At 31.6% G+C, this 10,756-nt stretch overlaps 1 protein-coding gene across 1 annotated transcript; it reads right to left on the reverse strand.

Moving 5' to 3' along the window:
- Positions 1-8,523: 8,523 nt before the first annotated feature.
- On the reverse strand, positions 8,524-10,057 carry LOC104226870 (F-box/kelch-repeat protein At3g23880-like). The gene has a single exon (XM_009778962.2). It carries the CDS (start codon positions 9,987-9,989, stop codon positions 8,703-8,705), a length of 1,287 nt encoding a protein of 428 aa, XP_009777264.1. The 5' UTR covers positions 9,990-10,057; the 3' UTR covers positions 8,524-8,702.
- Positions 10,058-10,756: the final 699 nt, after the last annotated feature.

Here is a 10,756-nt window from a genome sequence, read left to right on the forward strand (position 1 = left end):
AAGGGTGGACTGGCGGGATCGGGTTGCGCGCCGCAATATATTATTTACTTTTATTGTAATTGTTACGAAGGAATAAGGGAGTATTGGTGGGATCGGGTTGCGCGCTACAAAATATATATACTATTTACTCTTATTGTAATTATCACGAAGGAATAAGGGAGGATTGGTGGGATCGGGATGCGCGCCGCATCAATATATGTGCTTATGTACTCCTCTCTGACTGTGCAAGTTATTTGGTAGTTTTACATTTCACTTAAGGATTGGTTATAGTTGAATACTGATAAGACCATAGTTCATTTGTTCAAGACTTTGATAATTTGTATTTCGGGTTTCACTGAGTTTTGAGGATCGGGTTATTGACATTGAGTTATTGACTTGCCGTTGTTCCTTAAATTCTTATCCTGAAACTATTACTCTGGTGAATTAATTTTCAAAGTAAATTTACTACGTTGGATCATTTCCTCTTGTCCTGCTAAGTTGTTAGTAATATAGTGGTTTAAAATAAAGGAATTAATACGCTACTTTGTATGACTTTTAAATTTGAACTCGCCGTATTTATATATACATTTCAATATTTCAAATTCCAATAATTAATATATTTTTATTTCAATTAGTTTCTCAATTAAATTTTCTTAAACCGTTTGAGGTTGTATTTTATTTAAAAAGAAATTTCTATTAAGTGTTAATTTAATAAAACTTAAATTAAAGGCGATAATTTATTCGATGTTGTATTTTTATTTGAAAAGGGTATTTTTTTCACTCAAACGATTTCTAAAAATAACTTCATCTTTCTCGCTAATTTCCTAATTGGTTTAGAAATTGTAATTTATCTTATGTTGTATAAATGAGACTCCTTGAACATCTTAATTGTATTTGTTACGGACATTATGTACTGGGTAGCATGAGGATGTTGTTGTGCAAAGTGAGATAGAAATATATGGGCACAAGGTGCCATGTGTGCTAAAGGTTTGGAAATTGAGGTTATGATATGAGACATCGAGGATTCGGAATTGTGTATCAGAAATAATGTGATTGATTGAGTTAACATCGCCTTCTTTATTCGTGCACATTTTTACTTGTCTGTGTCCCGGCTATGTTGGTGTTAACTTACTTGGTTATCTTTCATTTCCATCAGTGTTTCCCTTTACTGTCTCTACTGTTTGTAGTTTGATCTCTCCATATTGTTGATATTACTTTGTTATCTTTATTTTGATAGTTTATTATCATATCATGTTCAATTTATTTGACCAATAGGTGTCTTGATTGTTCCTCGTCACTATTCCACCGAGGTTAGTCTTGATACTTACTGGGCACCGCTGTGGTGTGCTCATACTACACTTCTGTACATTTTTATACAGATCCAGGTATTTGATCGATAGTAGTTGCGCGGATCGTCGCGGTGGAGTCTCAAGGTAAACCTGTTGCTGCTTTCACAGGCCTCGGAGTCACCTTCATTTGTACTTATTTCCATTGGTTCCTTTTGTTCCGGAACAGTGATGTATTTATTATGTATAACTACTTCTAGAAAGAGTTATGACTTGTACTACCGATTTTGGGAATTGTAAGTGTTCAGAGTTATCTAATTTGAAGTTAGTGAATATCAATGTTAGTTCTGTTAATGCTAGTCTTACCTAGTTTAGAGACTAGGTGTCATCACGACTCCTTCGGATGGATTTTGGGTCTTGACAATATTTTAGATGAAATAAATAATCTTTGAAGCCTTGGTATCAATGGAAAGTATCTAAACACCTTTGCTGGAATTTTTGAGGTTTCCAAACTACCAAATTCACCTACAAATTATTTGTATCTTGAAGCTTTGCAAAACTTACAATCAGTTCGATCGTTTGTCTCACTCCAATAGATCATACAATTATTTGGACACGCATGTATTTTTTTGTATTCGAGTCGTAAATCTTTAATAATTTTTTTGCATCATTAAAGGACTTAGGTAATATTTCAATTTCAGGAAATATATCCTTTAACAACCCTAACAGCATGGAAAATGAATTGTTACTCCACCCATTGAGACATTTTAAATGTAATAGACGAACAAGAAAAGAAAGAAGTGAATATTTGCTTCTAGGATATAATTCACGCTCAGCTTCTTTCAATAAGTTAATAAACTTCTCTGTTTTCTTATCAAATCCCGCATTATGTTGATTTGACCCATCAAAACTATGATCATGAGTGTCCATATTAATAAAGTCACTAATAGGAGGAACTCCAAAAGCATCATGCACCAAGTCTTGTATCTCATCACCCCTATCTAATCTATCCACAGGCATTCATGAAGATAATGTCTCACCATGAAAAAATCCAATTAACGTAACTAGGTAGAAATCCATCAACCACAATATGTTCAACAATCATTCCTTTTGGGATAAATTTTATATTACGATACTTCCGATATGGACACAAGATTTCATATGCATTAGGCCTATCTAATGAGGCAAAATGAAGAAACTTTTTGGCTCCATTCTCATATAAAGAAATCATTCCTATTCAATATGTTTATTCAACTCTTATCCATTAAGAATAACCTATATATATAGCAAAAAAATCAACTAAAAAAGAGTAATTATAGATAGAAACTACAAAGAGTATATCGCAGAATACGAATATTTATTATAATTTATACACTTTACTAATGACTATACAAATGTGCTCATTCAAGGCATGGAAAAAAACATATCTAGTTTCTTTATTTATTTTTTCAAAAGTGAATCTTACAAACTAGTTCACCCTATTGCCATAATATTTAATATTTTATTATGACTAAGCAAAATCAAACTATAGAATACCATAATTGACATTTTGAGTAAATATAACTTTTAAAAAATAAGTATAAAAATTGATGCTTGATTGAACTTGATTTAGATCTATTTTAGATTGAACTAGTAAATGATATCATACTAATCCAATCTTTTCAAATAGTACCATTATTTCTATACATAAAGTTTAAGCATTACAAACATACTTTGCAAGCAAACTTAAATAGCCTAAACAACTAAGAAAGAAGAAACTTAGTAAGTATTTTTAAAATGCAAAATCTCACATTAGAGATATGAATAAAGCAAAACAAATTAAATAACTTCCCCCACCCCCCCCCCCAAAAAAAAAAACTGAACTTTCTTCCAAACATCTATTCGTCAAACTATGTACTGAACTTTCTTCCAAACATCTATTCGTCAAACTATGTCTCATCCTCAAATAAGTTAGAGTTGCTTGTAAAAATCTAGGTCCATTGTGTTCATTATTATTTATCGGTTCTTTTATATTTAAATCAATATACTATTTCTATTGGTCAAACAACCTACGTAACTCTCTACTTTTATCAGGTTAAAAAGATTAACATTCTTCAAAAAAAATCCGAACAATTAAGAAATAGAAGGAAAATTATTAACCCAAATCCGAACAATTAAGAAAAAGAAAGAAATCTGTTAACCCAAATTAAAACAACTAAGGAAAAAAAAAAGAAATTTGTTAACTAAACTGGTACCTTGGCTTTGTAGCTAATAAGCTTTGTGAATCTCAGCAGCAAAAACAACTTTTTCTTCTCCAAGTATTTATTATAGTACAGCCGAATGTAAAAAATTAGGTTTTTTGAAGAATTCTAATTATGGAAGGAAACTGTATTTATTAGAATTGGGAGGAGGGAAGCAAAATTCTTACCGCCAAAATTTTTTCCTTCTAAATCTCCAATATTCTCCATACATAGCTCCTTGTAGAAAATCTAGCCAAACCCAATTTGAGATTTTGAGCCAAACCCGATTCGAGATTTTGATTGAGATAGGAGCGGATAGGTACGGACTTCTAAGGCTTGGAGTACACCTTTTCACTTATGTTTTAAATTGTGATCAATTGTGAGTTCCTTGGTTCTATCAATATTTTTATTTTATTTTAAATATTTCATCTTTAAATAAATCCAACATCTAGTAAGTAGTAGTAATAATAATATTTTTTTTTACTAAACATTGATATTTTAATAAAAAAATTTAAATAGGCACAATATTTTAAAATGCGAGGCATACATGATAGACATGGAAATTTTATTTAATATCAGGTGAGGTGTAAGCTTCATGAACTTTATATTTTTAGTTTAAGAAATCGAAAAGAAAATAAAAGGATAGAAAGTACATTAAAAGTTTAAAAAATCAAAGAATTAAGTAAATTCAGTTTTACAAGTATAAATAATGCAATAGTGTTAAAATTATTATCAAAACACACATTTGATTACTTCCCTATAAGGCTAAAAGTTATATATTATTATCAAACTACAAATTTAGTTACCTTTCTAAAAGTAAATAATCAATAAACTTTATCAATATTATAATTCAAAATATTACTCCTTCATAAATAAATATAAAGTTTCATTTAAATAGTAAAATAATAAAAGTCTCATAATAATTTTGGGAGATAAAAAAACTAAGAAAAAAAAAACAATTATAGCGATTGAAGATACAAAGTTCGGCTATCTATATATTCAGAAAAATGTTCAAATAATATTCACCCTCACGATGTTCTCACTTAGTAAATATGCAATACTATGACTCGTTATTTGAGTTAATATCATTCATTTGTTAATATATTTTGAGGGTCAACGCTATTAATTAGAAATTTTAACATGTGATTAACCTAGTAATTGTTGAGCGAGCCTCGAATCCTGAGCGATAGGCGTGTTTAGGTTTAGGCCTACAACCACCCCTGAGAAGTGTGGTCTAAGATGCCAAGAAGTGTAGCATTTGGTCAAAGGTAACACTTTACGGCTTTAGGCAATGCTTTTTGGGGGTGGCCTAAAGTACCGTAACCTTTGACTATTGGCCACGCTTTGTAGATGTTGCCTTAGAAGCCACGATTTAAAAGTGTGGCCGATACAGTACAAAGGACACGCTTATATTTTGTCATATAGCCACGCTTTTATGACATAAGGCTACACATTTGAAGCGTGATCTTTGTCACGTTATAGACTACGCTTTTAAAGTGTGGCTTCTAGAGCAACAATTATCATTAAAAATACCGGATTGACAATCCCTATGGCCACACTTTTTGAGCGTGGCAATTTTGTCTATACTATGAAGTAATTTTTTAAATATTTATATTAGCCACAATTTTGTGGTTAAAAAATTATATTTGTTTACATTAAATTTTGTCCACATTTATTTGCAGTATATATATATATATATATATTATGATCTCGAGTATTAAATTAGATAATAAGTAACGGAATAAAAATAATTCGAATGCATATACTTGAAATAAACTTCAATAAAGAACATATTTTGTGTACTATCTACAGTAGTAAAGCATTGTTGGTTCAAGAAGTTCACTAGCAAAGACTTCTATAAAATCAAATGTATTCATATTTATAGTATTCATATAAAATTAAAATAAATATCACAATTTTTCAAAAGGTCTTCACCATTCACTTTAATGAATCAAATTAATTTGTCGCCACCATTTTCAATTGCATCACCCGTATTTTCCTACACATTCAAAATAAAATTAAAAATTAGAAAGAAACAAATATATAGTATGCATTGGTTATATCTTACTAAGAACTAATGAGATTTTATTTCACTACTATCGCATAACAATGTCAAACACAAAAAAGATATACAGGTGAAAGAGAAGCAAAAATATGAATTAACATAATTCTATAATCGTAACAATCAACAACAACAACCAAGTATAATCCCACAAGTGAGGTCTGGGGAGGGTAGGATGTACGCAGCCTTACCCCTACCCTAGAGGGACAGGGAGACTGTTTCTGATAGACCGTCGGATAAAGAAGGTGAAGGAAGCCCCGAGGAAAACTTATAGTGTACAAGAAAGTAAACAAATAACAAGTGAGATCAAAAGCATTCTCCTTTTCCTGTAGTTCCTTTCCCTCTTCCCCGAGGTATGCTTACACATCTCAGCCCAAGCATCTAAACAAGAGAAAAGTAGGACTGCGAGCAGCATTAAGTTGCATAGAATTGCAGATGTTTCGCAATAACCAAGTATTTGGATAAAGTAGTAACCTCCGTACAATAAAAAGCAGTTTTCTAGAGTTGAACACGGTTCCTTTTTCATTCAACATCTCTCTTGTTTAACTATCTGCTTGAAGTTTCAAAGTCATGTAGAACAAGGACTTTGCCATGTTGATAGGTCAGAAAGAAGATCTCGAAGCTGATCAATCAGAAGCTTGAGATGCTTGTTCTTGTCTACGAGCTCCTTTTTTAATTGTAGAATCACTTAACTTAATAACAAGGGAAAAAGGCCAAATATACCTCTCTACTTTCAAATATTATTTATATTTTATATTCGCTATACTATCCGATTAAATTTACCCCTACCATTATATTATTTGGTAAAATATAAATACCTTTTCAAGACTCGGGGCATGAGTTGAGCCAGAAGAATGTGGTAGATTATGGCCTCTCATAGCTCGTGCACTACTTGCATCAACCGGTGAAGAAATATTAGATCCAACACACCCTTGTATATCATGAAAATCCAGTCTCAGGGTTATTTTTTACCAATTGACTAAAAAAAATCACATTTCTTCTCTCATCATTTCCTTCATTTCTTCCTTCAGAGAAGTTATTTCGTTGGCATGTTGTTGTTTAAGTTTGGTGGTTTCTTCATCTTTTTTCAGAGAGCTTGTCGTCACCGATCTACCATAGCATCTAACCCGACCACGCTGTTCCTTTCCAAATACAGCCCTAAATGCATCATCTGTTGTTTCTCCGAAACTTTGACGATTCTGAAGTTCAGACTGTCAAAAAAAATAGTATTGCCCATCACTTACAAGTCAAGATAGATCGAACACTAAAATAAGTTTCAACAAGTCAAGTTAGATTAAAAAAAAGTTTAAGAGACCTCAAAATTTAACCAAGAATGTCAATAAATTTTTCAGCAACAAGGATCGTAGCCATTTTAATATGAAATTTCAAACAAACTCAGCATATTCGCAAAAACTTCCTTTATAGGCTTTAAAAATTATTTTATAATCACAAACAAGCAAGCTTTACAATAAAGATGAATCTTTCGAAATTTACACTGCTCCATTCATGAACAATAAACAAAAGATCAATATTTTCCCAAAAAAAATCCATATATGACAGATTCAGGTGTTGTTTTAGGCAGTGAAGTATTGGTTAATCGTGAAGCCACTGCCAAGAATGTAACTGGTGCTCAACCTAGTTCTGGGCAAATTAATTGTGGTCAGGGGCAGTCTAATTTGCAATTAGTATCAGCTGAGCAAGAGAGAAGATCTGGGGCTGATCAACCTGCTGCTACTGTAGGTGAATCAGATAGAAAACTAGCAGGGGCTGATCAAACTGCTGCTATATTGTAGAGTATAATTATTCTTTTCACAACGATAAGCAAGTCAACATTAAAGATTGTTGTTTCTTTTACCTATATAGTTTGTTCATCATACTTATTCACTCAAAAACCCCTTTTTTTGTCGTTACCCGAGTTCATACTGCACTGATTTAATTATGACATTAGCAATGCATATGTAATGTTAAATGTTTAGGATTAAAACAAAACTCCGATAGAGTAACTGCACGAGTTGTTGAGGAGTCAGATAAGCTAATTTTTCAAATAAGGTATTGTTGTTTATTCAACTGTGTTTATACGTTAGAGCCTAGAAGTGCATTACGGTGATATTTAATTGGTACATAATAGATGAAATTATTCAGTGGTAAGAAACATGTGAAGTGTAGAATATTCGACACTATGAAATAATATTGTTATTCTGAAGGTCATCTGACATGTACAGGGTATAAGCCTCACAAATTAAGCCCTACACTTGAGCCGTTGCAAATGCTTAGCCAGGAGCTAGTCCTAACGAACCTTTTAAAATACTAATCAACAATAAGAAAAATCGTTTATGTTGTAAGTAATTATCACTAATTAAATACTAAATATAAAGGATGATTTTTTTTAGACAAAGAATGATTTAAAATTCAAAAAATTAGAGAAATTTTCAATAGTAGATGTAAATGTTCGTAATTACCGATAAATAATATATGACATTTAAAGTATGGTCATATTTTTTTGTCATTTGTATCAACATATTTTTACAACATTTGATATAAATATCGTATTTTTACTACATTTTGTATCAAATGTCGTTGTTTTTACTACATTTTGTACCAAATGTCATCTTTTTTACGATATTTTATATCAAATGTCTAGCTTTTACGATATTTTGTAGCAAATGTCGTACTTTTTATAATATTTCTTCAAAAATGTCATTGTTCCGGCGACATTTTATATCAAATGTCATTGTTTTTATGATATTTTGTATCAAATGTTATTTTTTTATGACATTTAGTATCAAATGTCATTGTGTCTACGGCAATTTATATCAAATGTCGTGGTTTTTACGACATTTTGTCATAAATGTCAAAAAAATCTTTTTTTCTCCGACATTTATTTCAGTAGTCACTAAATAAATGTCGTCGTATCCTCAATTTCTTATAGTGATCACAAATAATCATTATCATGTATCAATGAAATGAGAGCCAAATATATCAAAGGACATATTTCTATCTCCTTAAGAAAATTACAATTAAATTACCTTCTCTGTTTTCAGCTAGAGAGATACAATACTTTTTAATACAACTATGCAGTAAACTAAGGTCCTTGAAACCTTTATTTGACCAATTAAACTAGACTTCATTCAAAATCCCAACCTAAAATTTGGAAAATCAAAGAAGTAAAGGGTCAAAATCTAATAACTTTGACAAATCAACCTCCTTTGCAACATTAACTCCTCCCTTCACATTCACCAAGCTCTCCAAATAACTATAAGCTTGAAATGGGGCTCGAAGCTCATGGTTTTCAATAATCTCAACATCTCCTTTAATAATATCATATAAATATAATTTTGTCTCACCTTTTGTATAAACATATTCTCGATTTACATCAAAACACATGTCTTTCCTCTCTTCTGCTACCAATGCCTTAGAATTCTCCCAAAATCCAGCTTCTAATAACAACCCTTGACTTGGTTCAACTTTAAACCTTCTACTCCAAGTTCTTTCAACATCATTTTCATTTAAAATCCATATATCAAATCCTGCATTCATCCATATATCAACTTTTTCGAGATTTTCAGAATAAATCAAAGCCAACGATTCGTTTAAGTTGAAGAGCCTTAATGTTATTGCTTCCCTTAGGTCAACCACAATGCCATGATGTTCTATAGGTGGTGAAATAAAATTCAACTCGTCAATGCTCATTTCAAGAGAAACCACGACACTACACATTTCTTCATTTCTAACTTCAACTCCTACCCAATAAATAACACCTTTTACCACGACCATTCCAGGAGCCATTGGTTTCCAAAAGGGAAGAATAACTAACAAAACACGACCATCACTTGCTATTTTTCTCCAAGAATTCGTGCTCAACGTGTAAACTTCAACCTCATACTTCCTCCTCGATGTAGCAACGTTCAAGAGTCGAACAACCATATAGTCATCATTCCCTGGGTGATAACCAAACCCTAGATCGGTTACACTGAGTTTACCTAGGGTTGAAACATATGGAGATCTCGGAACTGGCTTGAATGTTTTAATGGCTGGATTCCATATAACAATCGCGACACCATTATGGTTAACGAGATTCAAGCAGATTAAGCCATTGGCGGAGCCAACAATTCTTGTCTTTTCAGAGGTCAAACCAAATGGTACGTCAAAATGAAGAGGAGGAATATGACTAGGTTTTTTTAGGGAATGAATTAAACGTACCTTGACTTCAAGAGTTTTGTGATGGCGACCCATGATTAGAAGATGGGGTGGCTTTTCTTGGGTAGTTTTGCCAATGTGTTTGGAGATGAAATTAGGGTTCTTGATTAAAGAACAAAAGGGTTTGGATACAGATTTGAAGCGCAACAATGACTTTACTGGAAGTCTCAAGAGAATTTCGATGACAATGTCCCTTGGAAGAAAGGAACAAAACATTGTTTCTGGACCAAATTGGTCTGAATTCATGATTGTGATAAGAAAAAACAAGGAAAAATTCGAATTTTGAAGCTAAATCATTTGTAATAATATCATGAGAAAAATGATAAGACATGTTTGTGTTATGCATCTTCAAGTAGGGTGTCAATGTGCATTGACCTTTAACCATTCTTTGGTCTCTGTCTCTTGACCTTGTGCGGCATTACATAATCTTAGGAAGTTATATTTGGTGGTATCCTTTTATGCACCATTCATTCTATCTAATGGTTTTATTTTTAAGATTGAGCATATTAATTTGATAAAATAAATAGTCGATGGGATTATCTAGTGATTAATATTGAGATCAGGAGATGGGGAGATTTTGGGCTAAATAAAGGTATGAATTAGATTTATTTGGTTGTTGGAGGAGGAGAGGCAAGGGATCGGAGGACTATTATGATATTTAAAATATTCACTATGAAATGTTAATTACTTTTATACTTTTTGCAATAGTACATTACAATACTCTTCAAGTTGGATAAAATAGTTTTAAAAAATTAGTATTCTAAATTAATTTTTTATGACAATCATTTTATTTATTCCTACGAACAAATTAATTAGTTGAGCTTAAATACTATTCATCCAATTAAATTCGTCATATGATAGTTAAACCTAACAATATGGAGTCTCATTTTATTTTTCATATTATTCGATTGAGTTCCAATAATAATAAGATTAAATTCATATTAGCTAATTGAGCAAATAAAATTTGTTTTTTTAAGGCTGATGATAAACATATTGTAGCATGATATTTGAGT

The sequence above is a fragment of the Nicotiana sylvestris genome, chromosome 12 (genome assembly GCF_000393655.2).
Source record: "Nicotiana sylvestris chromosome 12, ASM39365v2, whole genome shotgun sequence".
NCBI classification, from domain to species: Eukaryota; Viridiplantae; Streptophyta; class Magnoliopsida; order Solanales; family Solanaceae; genus Nicotiana; species Nicotiana sylvestris.